At 36.3% G+C, this 13,863-nt stretch overlaps 1 protein-coding gene across 1 annotated transcript in view; it reads right to left on the minus strand.

Annotated features, from left to right (window-relative positions):
- Positions 1 to 13,863, minus strand: part of Dcc (DCC netrin 1 receptor) — a 1,083,530-nt gene that overhangs the window by 419,053 nt on the left and 650,614 nt on the right. The window contains exon 6 of the mRNA XM_021150630.3: positions 1,131 to 1,285. Coding sequence (XP_021006289.1) covers positions 1,131 to 1,285 — 155 coding nt within the window. The remainder of the gene's footprint in view (positions 1 to 1,130; positions 1,286 to 13,863) is intronic.

Consider the following 13,863-nt stretch of genomic DNA (forward strand, 5'->3'; position numbering starts at 1 on the left):
TCCATAGTTGAAAAGTGGATTTTATAGTTCTTATATGCACATATGCCTGAAATCAGAACCTTTGTGATGAGCCTAGATCCAACAAAGAGTTTTCATAGTGCTTTTACAAGTAGCAAATGTTTCTTCTCCTAATGGAGAAGCCAGTAATCCTATGGTCTCCCACAAGGACACTGAATGTGAACTAGAATTTTACAGGGGTTGTAAGAAGTATGGTTCACAGTCAATTTTGTTTCCAACATGGGAAGCAGAGTTATAAAACCATACAGACTGTGTAGCTCCTCAGGTAGAGCCAAGACCACAGTAACAACGTCTGTCATCACTTCTCACGAGGGTTATCAGGCTCCACCTGGGAAAACAGTGAGGGAAGCAGTAGTGTCTATGTCTGCTGCAGGGCAATCATAATGATAACAAGCAAGTCTTCCTGAAGACCATCACTAACTGTGGAAGCTGAACAGCAAGCGAATCCTAGCTCCCTGCATTCTGCAACCGAGTTTGTAAATTCTAACCCATGAAATGACAGTGAGAAGGAGTTGTCTCAAATGCTTTGTTTCTCTTCTCTTCTCCCCTGTCTTCACCACCCTCTCTCTCCCTTTCTTGTTTCCTTCCTTTCTTATTTCATTGCTTGAACTATCCTTCCTTCTTTCCTTCCTTCCTTCTTTTCTTCCTTCCTTCCTTCTTTCCTTCCTTCCTTCCTTCCTTCTTTCCTTCCTTCCTTCTTTCCTTCCTTCCTTCTTTCCTTCCTTCCTTCCTTCTTTCCTTCCTTCCTTCCTTCTTTCCTTCCTTCCTTCCTTCCTTCCTTCCTTCCTTCCTTCCTTCCTTCCTTCTTTCCTTCCTTCCTTCTTTCCTTCCTTCCTTCTTTCCTTCCTTCCTTCTTTCCTTCTTTCTCTCCCTTTTGTAAAAACAAAACATGCTATATTAACTGCCTAAAATTTCAAATTTACAAATTATTTGTTTTCCTAAAACAATTCTTTTACCAGAAACTGATGTGTTTGGGACGCACACACAATTTCTGGATCCTCCAAAGACCTTGGGCCACTTCTCCAGCTTTCACTTTACAGAAGAAAAAATTTAAAGGGAGAATGCAAATGATGACTAGGATTGCAAAACAAATACAAAAAGAATATAATTACCACTATCTGAAAATAGTCACTCGGAATCACCACATCTCCATTCTTCATCCAATTCACAGTGGGCACAGGCTTCCCAGAAACTGCACATTCAAACTCAATATCCATGCTCTCATAGGCATAGAGGTTGGAAGGGTGATTTAAAAACCAGGGCGGAACTGCAAAGACACAAAACAGGGAATGAGTGGGCACATGGTTGTATGTGCTGAGGTATCACTAAAGTGAAAACAGTGCTCGGTCATTTCTCTTACTTACCAACTCTTAGCTTCCTAGACATGAATTTCCCCCCAAACACAATGCAATTAACAATGTTGGACCACATGAAAGGAATAAAATGTCTCTGAGAAAAACACATGCAAACAATATTTTTGAAGACCAAAAAGGTTTGTATTCATTTGTTCTATGAACTGAGAAGTAGATAACGCTTAGGAAACTGTATCTTAGGAGACAAACAGTAAGTTTACATATACAGGCAATTCAGATAATGAGATCAGAAAGATCTGTAACAATACATTTCATTGCACTTTAGTTATAGATGCTCTCTAGTGAAAAGAACCTTGTAATGATCTTATTAACACATACATATTGTTTTAGCAACTACCTACTGTATCATATAATTATACTATATATGATTATTTCCTGAGTATGGTATGTCATCAACTAATTTCATTTAACTTCTTAATTACCATAATAACAGTTGTTCCATAATGAGAGTGTTTTTGAAAGAAAACTACAATAAAACACAGCTAATGACACTAGCTCAGTTCCTCAAAACCAGGAGGTAAAACATTGGGTATGATTTACCCCAGCAATGTGGAGAGTTAAGTTGAAATAGGACTTGACTATTCATGTAGTCTAAGAAGCAACATAAAATTCAGTGAGGTATCAGCCATGAGCTTGTTTTATGTAGAAAACTTGCAGCTTTAGTATCCTTTTTCCAAGTCAGTCTTTGTTTGTATCGTGGTTTTACCATGTTCAGTATGCAGTGAGTGAGAGTTTCTGTACATTTGAGTAACTATACATTTTCCTACTTCAAACCAGGACTACCAGGCTTTCCCTGGACACCACCATAAGTATTCACAGAGTCTTTGTTTCTCACCAAGAACTATGGCAACAGACAGAGACTGTATAAACATCATAATTTCATCTTTTTTTTTTCTCAGTCTTGATTTGTAGCTAAACATTTGAACCTCCAGGACTAAACTCCTTTTAATTTCTTTAATCTTTCACTAGGGCAATTGATTTAGATGACTGGACACAGAGTCATGAATATTCATGCTCCAAAGTCATGAAAAGAAATGTCTCAGAGCTGTTCTAAACACTGTATACAGGGCTAAATTATGTATTTAATATTGATAATATTATTAGCATAATGATGGTTTTTTTCTGATTCTTTTGCCAAGTTCACTGACAATGTACCAAAAGACATCTGAAATATTTATTGAGTGCCTCTGAGGACATATATATGTGCGGAATCTTTACAACTCTGTCCTCAGTTTTACACAGATTTGCATCCACTGATTATTTACCAGTCAACAGGCAGTATTTCTTGGGTAAAGACAAAGTAGAATTTATTAGTCCACTCTCTTTATATTTAGCAGTTTCATCATAGTTCTCTGAGACATGATGTATTATAATTATTTTAAAGCAAAAAGTGTTACACTACACGGCATTTACATAACTTTCGTCAAAATTACACTCCTTGTAAATTAAGAGCCTGGCAGTCTGCTGCCCTGCCCCCATTCTTTACCACTCTGCTGTAACTGTCTCTTTTGCCATCTAACATTCTGGGGGAAGAGTAACTCAGAGATGTTTATAGGGTCTCAGAGATGATGGAAGTGTGTTCTGAGAGCTATTTTAGAAATGATAGCAACTGTCTACACACTCCAAACCACTCGACCTGTTTCTCCTAGGGCTGGGAAACGCCCTAAGCCTGCTCAATCAAACTGCTTGCTCTCGTCAGGTTTTGGAAATACATTGGTGCTTTGGAGGTTTGCAATATTGGACACATTCAGTAGTGTATCTTCAAAGTAATCACCTGCTGTGAAACAAATCAATAATATGAGTGTCTATATGCATAGAATATGTGTCAGAGTGGGAGAAGATGAAGAAAGAAAGAAATGACGTGAAACAGAATAGAAAGACGACCTAAAATTTTAGGAATAGGAACAGGAAGGGTCACGGTGCAAGAAAGGAGGAAAGGCATCTAGAATATACAGAGTAGCTACAAAAGGATGCAGTTTTCCCGAATGCCAGTGATGGAGTCAGAATGGAATGGGTTTTAATCTTACTCTGTGTATTCAGTATAAATGCCTCCGATTTTATCCTCACTTACAATGTAGAGAGAAGAATTGAGAATAGAGACAGGTGATGTAGATAAACAACACACATTTTCCAGGAAAACAGTCGCAGAGCCAACAAGAATGCATAGCTCGTATATTATTTTATTGTCCATAATCTATACAAATATCTTCATAAACGTGGACATTGTGTGTGTGTGTGTGTATGTGTGTGTATGGACATATGTAATTTCATGATATTTAAAAATGTATGTTATTTTCTTGTTTTTTTTTAACACCTTGAATTTTTTATTAGCTATTTTCTTTATTTACATTTCAAATGTTATCCACTTTCCTGGTTTCCCCTCTGAAAACCCCCTAATCCATACCCCTTCCTCCTGCTTCTATAAAGATGTTCACCCACCCACCCACTCTCTCTTCTCCATCCTGGCATTCCCCTACACTGGGGAATCAAGCCTTCACAGGACCAAGGGCCTCTCCTCCTATTGATGTCCAACAAGGCCATCCTCTGCTACATATGAGGCATACATAAAGGCAAACCACACAAAATTAAATTGTATTATGTCTATTTTTAGGTAGGCTCAAGTTTCAGCATGTATGTTTTGCAGTTGTCCTAGTCATCTATTGTTAGGAGAGGAAGCAAGTTTGATTACAAAGGCAGAAAGAGAAGTTAGTCTAATGACCTACTACTATCTTTATAGAACAGCACATTTTACAAGATTAGTCAGGTCAGGAATAGTTTCCAATGTCTTGAAAATAAAGGGAAAGCTAGGGTCCAGTTTGTACAAATTAGGGGCTTACATGATTTCATGTTAGAGAATTTTAATTTTTTTGTTTCATTTTGTTTTGCTTTTTGGACTCTCAAGTATAGTAGCCTAAACTTTAAATATAATATTAACTGTTACAATAATCAAATTATTTAGTGGAAGAAATTGACGTTTACAATGGTATAGTCAGGTTTTGTTGTTGTTGTTGTTGTTGATTTGTTTTAAAGATGGAAAAGCAACTAAAGGGTGAACATTGCTTATCTACAGGTAAGGATTAGCTTCTGCTGAGTCATGGATCTCTACCTAGGATGGACTCCTCAGATCAGAAAAATTCTATTCCTTCTGTTAGAGGCAACTTGCATTCCAGTTGTATGTGAGGTTTTGTCTTTTTCTCCTTCACTTAATATTTTAGCTCTGTGTTCAATATTTATTAAGAAGTGTTAGCTAAGTCACATTTTATATGTGTTATCTCCCAGCCAGATGAAGGGTCTTGAGTGCAACGCCCTGAGCATGTGACTGGTTTTCGATCTTCTTTTGTTTATACATCTGCCTTTCCATTCTATGAAAGCAATAATTCCAGCATTTGAAACTATTTACTTGCAGCCATTGCTTTAAAAGGAAAAAAAAATAAAACCTGAGTACCATGATATTTCAAACCTATCAAATATAAATGATACAATGACAGTTTCCAACAAGATATGGATTTTAATTACATTTGACTTCTTTGGATAAAATGAAACTCGTGACTGGAAATAACAAGGTTTTGATTTTCTAGGGTCTTTATGTCTATGTAGTACATTAAAGATTCTGAAAAATATTATAGCCAAGAAAATGCTGATCCAAGTCAACTGTCAATGAACAGGATGCAGAAAAATATAACAATTCTTGAATGAGATTTTTATCTTCAATAAAGATCAATCTACATGACATATTCCTTCAGATGCCTTCTGGCATAGATAGGGCAGCATAGGTCAAACTTACATTTGGGTATGTTTCCTCTAAATGTATTTGACTCCCTTTATAATATCTGTGTGGTGTTTAGTCACTTACATTAACACAATAAAGCTGCTTTTGTTATTTGAGGACCAAAGTCCTCAACAGCAACCAATCTATTGGAATGGGTTTCATCAATACCATGATTATCCCAAATGTATATTTAGTTCTTTTTTTGCTCCATGATCTTCACTCATGGCTTCAAGCATTTTTATATTTATATAAGTTATTGTTTTTCTTTATTAATATGTTTTAAATAAAACAAAATTGTATAATTCTCATTTTTTAGGTCTGTAACAAACATTATTATTTTAAAGATTTTTATTATACAAAATTAATGTTTTCAGTGTTATTTGGAGTTTAAGAGGTTTTATACATTTTAAAGATTTGTCATAGCTCTTTGAAATGACAAATAACTTCTTTTTAATAAATACTTTAACTTTAAAAAATGTAATTAAAATATAATTCCATTTTCCCTCCGTTCTCCAATGTCTTCCAGGTCCATTCACCCACCCCACCCTACAACCTAACTTGCTTTCAAATTATGACCTCTTCAACAATGCCTTTCTGTAATTCTCGTGGCATAAATGAACAGAAGGCAGTACAAATCACTTCAGTGAATACCTAACATGCATCATAACATACAGTTTTTGTTAGGAAAAATCTACATGATCTTTTAGTAACCACCATTTCTCTGTAAGAATGATGACCATTTAGCATTGGATAACCAATTGGTGTGCCTTTCCTTCTCTTCCCTGGGGCAGGCAATTATTACTACTTTCAACATTCAGTCTTTACTTCATTCAAAAATGATCTAAAAGTAACAGTATATAGACTAAGGAGGTTATATTTAAGAATACAATTATATATAAATATAATGCATATAATAGCTTTTTTTTTCAATTTTTATTAGGTATTTACTTCATTTACATTTCAAATGCTATCCTGAAAGTTCCCATACCCTCCCCCCACCCTGATACCCTACCCACCTACTCCTACTTCTTGGCCCTGGTGTTCCCCTGTACTGGGGCATACATGTAAAGTTTGCAAGACCAAGGGGCCTCTCTGCCCAATGATGGCCAACTAGGCCATCTTCTGCTACATATCCAGCTAGAGACATGAGCTCTGGGGGTACCGGTTAGTTCATATTGTTGTTCTACCTATAGGGTTGCAGACCCCTTCAGCTCCTTGGGTACTTTCTCTAGCTCCTTCATTAGGGGCCCTGTGTTCCATCCAATAGCTGACTGTGAGCATCCACTTCTGTGTTTGCCAGGCACTGGCATAGCCTCACAAGAGACAGCTATATCAGGGTCCTTTCAGCAAAATCTTGCTAGTGTATGCAATGGTGTCAGCGTTTGGAGACTGATTATGGGATGGATCCCCGGGTGGGGCAGTCTCTGGATGGTCCATCCTTTTGTCTCAGCTCCAAACTTTGTCTCTGTAACTCCTTCCATGGGTGTTTTGTTCCCAATTCTAAGAAGGGGCGAAGTGTAGCTATTAATGTAAGAATATGCCATGAGTTTGAAAGAGATCAAAGAGGGATAATTCAGATAGTTTGAAGGAGGAAAGATATTGAGGGAAATGATATCATTGCATTATAATTTTTAAAAAGGACATAATAAACTATGAATAAAATAAAAAGTGAAAGGGTAAAAATGTAAAACCCAGTGGGTCTTCAGAGGGGGCACTTTGTACTTGATCTACTCATTTGTTTTTAGAACAATTGTAGTAGTTCTTTCTGGAATGTAAATATATGAAAAAAACTAACCACTCAATAGCTGAATGCCCCCACCCCACCGTGTCTGTAGTGCAGAAAGAATTCTCCATGCGAAAACCAGTGACTAAGAAGCAAACCACCTGGTACCAAATGCGAGCTTAGCCATACTGCAGAGTAGGAGAGAAAACCACACCTAAACAGAATTAATGTTCCCAAAAGACTGCCCAATCCAACAATGAGAAATTGATCTCATTTTCCAAATGTGTTTTGTTTAATTTAACCCTGTGCCGACTTTTGCTGTCCAAGAAACTTTTCTTCAAGGAACTTAATTTTAAATGTAAAAATTAGTTCTTTTATTTACCCAGTAACAAGCTTCCATATGAAAACTTCCATCTAGGCCTGTCTTGTGTGATGACACAATTGAAATCTGTTTAAAATTTCTCGCTAATCTTGTTCAGTATCACTGCTCTATCAGTCTTCTGCTTCAGGACCAGTTGTTGAGCCCTGCATTTCTTCACTTGTTTCTTTCACGTACCTATCTATACTTTCCCAAGACCATCAAGGTTGGGATAAGTTCCACATTTAAATGGTAGGAATATGATGTGCTGGGTATAAAAACGTAAGTTTTTTTTTTTATTGCAATTAATCTTAATTGGAGTTTTTGTAATACTTTTAAAGCAGTTTTCACTTTGTATTTTCTCTAATTTTGTTATTCAAGATCTTTTCGTATATTCCCACAGCATATATATGTTCATATTATTAATAATAAATGTAATGTATATTATTATATGGTCCTAAAATTTGCTAGTGTACACTGGTTTTAATATATATATAATATAGTATAACACACACACACACACATATATGTGTGTGTGTGTGTGTGTGTGTGTGTGTGTGTGTGTGTGTGACAGGATATATCTTCTGGCTACAGATGAATAACAACCATAAGCCTGGTAAGAAACAGCATCTATGAAATAAGGAATTGTTCTTCTTCTAACATCAACATGAATTATGACAGCTGAATACTAGCAGCATCATTGTAAAGCTTAACTGCTGTTGTTGCCACAGTCAGTATTTTAATCAGTACAGGGAAATGAAAGTTCAGATCTTTTGAATTTCATTTCCACTTCCGATTAGCACTCGTTATTGTGCACACAATCCGTGAAGAAAATCTTTCTTCTATATAACACAGCTTCTGTATGAGGCAATGAACAACATCTGATTCTCAACCTTTACTTCAAAGTCCTTCATACATACTAGGAAATGATTTCAGATCTTTCCACACAATTTTCTTTATCCAGACAAATAATCCCAGTCAGTGCCTTTCCCCATTGCTGGCTTTCTCTGTAATCACGGTTGCTTTTCTCTAAGTCCTGACTGAACTTTTCATTTCTCTTTTCAATTGTGAGAGCTATAAGTAAATTGGAAGTGTGAGTCCATTAGGCTCAAGCCTGTGATGAAAATAAGAGGAGCTCTGCCCCCAAGCCCTAGTTCTATATGCACAGTGATGTCGAAACCACCCCTTTGTGTTAAGAAAGGGATGGGAATTAGTTCACTAGTGCAGATACTGCATATCACCAACAATTATGCTTGCATATAAACACACACATGTAAATATGGTAGTACATATAAAATTGATAAACATTTTCATCTTCTGATTTTTTTTTGGGGGGGGGTTTCGAGATAGGGTTTCTCTGTATAGTCCTGGCTGTCCTGGAACTCACTCTGTGGACCAGGCATCTTCTGAATTTTTACTTGCACTGTGAAGTAAATAAAAAAAACCACACACATGCACACACAGACACACACACACACATATGCACACACACATATTTATAATATAAGTATATATATTAGAAATATGCCTCAGTACAGGGGAATGCCAGGGTCAAGAAGTGGGAGTGGGTGGGTGGGGGAGCATGTGGGGGAATTTGGGATAGCATTGGAAATGTAAATGAAATAAAAACCCAATTTAAAAAAAGAGTCTTTTTGAATTTTGTATTGCAGAGATTTTTAACCCAGTACCTGAGAGTTACCTATAGGCTCCTGGATAGATTTTTGGGGAATGGTACCACACTTTAGTGGAAAATCAATAGTAGCATTACTTTGTACCAACCTTTAACCAACATGCTAACTGCATTTCCTTTCATTGTGACTTCATGTAATAAAAGAAAGTATTATTAAAAAAAAGAGAAATATCTGCATAACCATAATTAGAAAATAGAACAAATTATTGTTACTAATATTACAAACATAAATTAGACACCAATCATTTCCTGTTAATCAGATATAATACAGTCTGTCCTTTTGGTATTTGAAAGTAGAAAAATGTAAAGGTTTTAGATATTTGAGGAAAATATCCTGGGTGAAAGCTATGTTTGCTTATTTTACACTGAACCAGTTGAAGAGCTAGATAAATTATAACAGAACTTTCCCAACTTATCATTATCATATGAGGAAACCTTTCAGTACACGCAACCAAGTTGATAGATTCAGTTGCAATACTGAACCCACTTCCCTGACCCATGAAAGACAGTGAGTTGCAGATAATCGTCTACTCACCAGCAACCTTTCCATTTACACCTTTAAACATGAGCTCATGTAAGATCTACAGATAGCCTACATTTTGCCTCTTCTCATTGAAAAGGTGCTATGGTTATCAAGGAAGCATAAAATATTCTTGAGTTCTAGTTGTTCTAGTGTTTTGTCGTTGTGGTTTCTGTAATAATAAAACAATGGCAAGAGTAACTTGAGAAGAGGCATGTTTTAGCTTTCTGGTTGAATCATCACTGAGGAGAGCCAAAGCCATGACCTGGAGACATGAACTCTGATGCAGTAACTGAAACACATATCACAGAGGAAATATGTCAACTGATGTGCTTCCCTTGGCTTGCTTGGCTACCATCCTTACAGAGACCATGCCCACCTAGGGATGCCAATGTCCACAGTGGACTATGTCTTCCCACATCAACCCACAATCAACAGTGTGCTCATAGGTATGACTACAATCCAGTCTTATGAAGCCAACTCTTAAATCTAGGTTCCCTTTTTGGAGGTACAGATGTTTGTGTTGAGCTGACAAAATCATCCAGCACAGAAATAAAGAGTTGATTGGAATATTTTTTTTACAAGTTCCTCTCTAAAAATAGAAGTAGGAGATAGAACCAACCAGCTGATTGAATGGTCTATAAGAGTATCATGCAGCTTCATCTGAAGCCATTGTCCTCTATACATTTGTTATTTACACATCTGAAAACCTGGATCATCCTGCCTCAAAGTGAAGTTTAAAGTATCTGACGAAGGTCAGAAGTTAAGTTTCCAGGTAACCCTTAATATACTGGAGCAAACATAATATTCATACAGAACTACTTAGATGATTAAATTTTAAGATATGTGATATATCTTAAAATTTATTTATTAAATATATGTATACACATATATTTTTGTATATATATATGTGTGTGTGTGTGTGTGAATAAGGGAAGGATACAATGCAATGAATAAATAAAGGACACACCACAGAATAGAAAGACAGCTTTCAAGTTGCTTCACACAATGGAGTTGCTTAATATGTAAAGAGATTAAATGAAAATAGAGGTCAAAACTTAGATGGCAAAACAAGAGGCAGAAATAAAATGGGAGAAAACCAAATGAAAAAATCCAAACCTCATCATTAGAAAACCAATGTACAAATCACAAAGCGTAAAAGAGATGCAGCAGAAAATCAAATTACCAAGAGACAGGAGACCTGAAATATTCACAGCAAAATGTCAGTGGAAAAGGCAAAGAAAAGAAGTAGTGAAGGCCCAAGCTGTACTGAGGCAGACAGGATAAAATGAGGCTTCTTTAATACAACTGGCACTCACGATAACATGAGTGCAGAGATAGAGCCTCAGATAACTTTGGGAAATGTCCCTCAGAAAGAAATGTGGATTTGCACATTGAAATACCGCTCCAAGTTTCTGGAAAATTGAATATATAATTAGACATGGCAAGATAAGAGGTAGATCTAATTTAAACTATTGAACCTGAAGGGTATAGAGTTTCTTGGACGTCCAGGAATAAAACACCTGCACAATGGAAAAAGGCAAGACAGAACTCCCAGGTGGTAGTCCTCACTGTCAATAAGCAATGGAACAATGGTATTCTAACGTACTACACTTGATTATTTATTTATAAAGCCACATTCTCCGTGATGACAGAATACAGCACCTTTTACATTGTTGAACAACAAAGAAACCCAGGCAATTAGGAGTCCCATGAAACCGGAGAGCTCTACACAGTGCAGAACAACTGTTGACTTGCCACATGTTTACAGAGAGAAATGATAAAAAAACCAAAATGGAAATAATGAGTATGGAAGAGAATGGCATCACTATACACCTAAATACAGGGAAACTAACACTTTACCCAAAGCCTGCAATTGGGGAAATGATTGTGACTATAATGATGATCTCTGTTCCAGGCAGCCTTTCCTTCTCAGCATGGGGCTCTGTCATGTTCCTGAATCTTGAACCTGAAAAGACTACTATCCAGAGGATCTTGCTGTAAGTGTCGTTCACTCAAAGCTTTGTCAAATTACACAGAAGGATGTGTAAAATCTAAAGATTTGGGGAATTAAATTCACACGATTTTCTTTTCAAACACAGTACAGTGATTTTTATGAACTAAGGTTGTACATGTGTGCAATTGTGTGTGTGTGTGTGTGAGTGTGCATTTGTGTATTGATGTGTGTCAGTTTGTAACTGTGTGTTGGTGTGTGTGGTTTGTGGGTGTTGGTGTGTAGGTGTGGGTGTCTGTGTGTGTCTCTGTGTGCTTGTGTTTGCACTTGGAATCAGAAGATTTCGGAAAATTTTAAACTTAGTAAATACACTGCAAAACTTGTCTCTGAAAACAACAGAGAGAAGGAAGAGAGAAAAAGCAAAGAGAGACAGAGACGACAGAGATGTGGGAAAGGAAACATGGTAATGTGGTTGAATATAAATGTGCTTTCATTACTTATCTCTGTTTCTGAATTTTAAAAATGCTGTGAGTGCCTAAAAGTACTTCACCAAGAGGAAGTGCTGTGACTGTCTTCCTCTAAACTCTTCAATATCTTGATGTGTAATTAACTTTATGTATTGATTTCTGTTTATGTTACATATACTAAGCATCTACATAAATTCAATGCTGCACCAGAACGTTCTCTGTTGCTAAGACAGAGTGAAGGATTCTCAGGCTTTCTTTCTATATTTAGCGTTGTTTGAGGCTTCCTACATGCAGGTGTTTATAGATGTCCAAATACTGTTCAGGATGAACAATTTATATAGCTTCAATTTAGAAAAAAGAACAGGGGGAATAAAACTTCCAGCTTACTTTTTATGCTGCCACTAAAATAATATTTGAAGAACATTAATGTATTGCTTAGCACAATAAATGCCAGCCCAAGCATCCCATAAAACTCACTGAGAGTCATTCAAAGGCAGGTCAAGGATAATTATTTCATTTTCTTAGTGAGAATACTCCTTTTAAACCAACAAATACAAGGGACTTACCATTAAGATAATTTGGTAAAAAAAAAAAAATCCAGCACCTATAACTTTGATACTTGTATCTGTCTCTTGTCTAATTTTGTGACTACTGTGTGTGTGTGTGTGTGTGTGTGTGTGTGTGCGCGTGTGCATGTACACAATCCCTTGGGCATCAATACAAGGTCAGGTGTGTATTCTGTTTTCCACCTGGTTTGAAACAGTTTCTTTGTCTTTTTATTTTTGGATATACCATGTTTCTGAAAGCCTTGTGCTTCTGAAAATTCTTGTGTCTCCACCTCCTATCACCCTATCAAGGTAGTGGGATTGTAGACACTGGAGCTAAGTCTGGCTTTTTGTACCGGAGCAAGGCTTTTCTTCATGAAAACATCTCCCCAGTCCCTCTCTGCCTTTTTAATTTTTAATTTTTGGTTTCTAGAAATCCTAAATATCTTACTTCAAATTAGATCAGATTGCATAATTAAAATGGAAATTTCAAAAACTGAAAAAAGAATGTATATCGTGAAGTGTTATAAAATCTTACCAAATTGAAGACCCATTTTTTAAAAAAATAATAGCTTTTTTTTCATAAGAAATTAAATTACATTTAAAAAATCTTTGCACAATGTATTTAAATCATAGAGGAGTAAAAATTAGAATGTGTGTGATTCACAGTAGTATTGTGAATTAAAATTTAGATTTCATAAGGCATATATTCTAGTGTGGTGTATTAGCATGGAAGTTTAAATCTAATAGATTAACAATAAAATAAAAACTTTGAAAATATAAAATTCCAGATTATGTAGAATATGTATAAAATTAGGTTGTAACATTTTACTGATTACTAATGATTCTACTGTATTAGTCATAAAGAATGAAATATGATATGTCACTTGCAAAAAATGGATGCATCTGATTAGTAAGAAATTGATGATTTCCTATTAAGTTAAATGTACTGTGTTAATAGAAATATCAATGTGTCTGTTCACATATGCTCACATAGATATGTGAAAACACACATATAGTAGTGTATGACATAAGGGTTTTTTGGAAGTGGAAGGGGTTGTACGAGCTTGCAATCCCACCAACAATGGAGGAGTGTTCCTCTTTCTCCACATCCTCGCCAGCATCTGCTGTCACCTGAATTTTTGATCTTAGCCATTCTGACTGGTGTGAGGTGGAATCTCAGGGTTGTTTTGATTTGCATTTCCCTGATGATTAAGGATGTTGAACATTTTTTCAGGTGCTTCTCTGCCATTCGGTATTCCTCAGGTGAGAATTCTGGCGGTTCCTCAGAAAATTGGACATAGTACTACCGGAGGATCCAGCAATACCTCTCCTGGGCATATATCCAGAAGATTTCCCAACCGGTAAGAAGGACACATGCTCCGCTATGTTCATAGCAGCCCTATTTATAATAGCCAGAAGCTGGAAAGAACCCAGATGCCCCTC

This window comes from Mus caroli, unplaced genomic scaffold (assembly GCF_978045245.1).
Source record: "Mus caroli unplaced genomic scaffold, Mus_caroli_1 scaffold_19, whole genome shotgun sequence".
NCBI classification, from domain to species: Eukaryota; Metazoa; Chordata; class Mammalia; order Rodentia; family Muridae; genus Mus; species Mus caroli.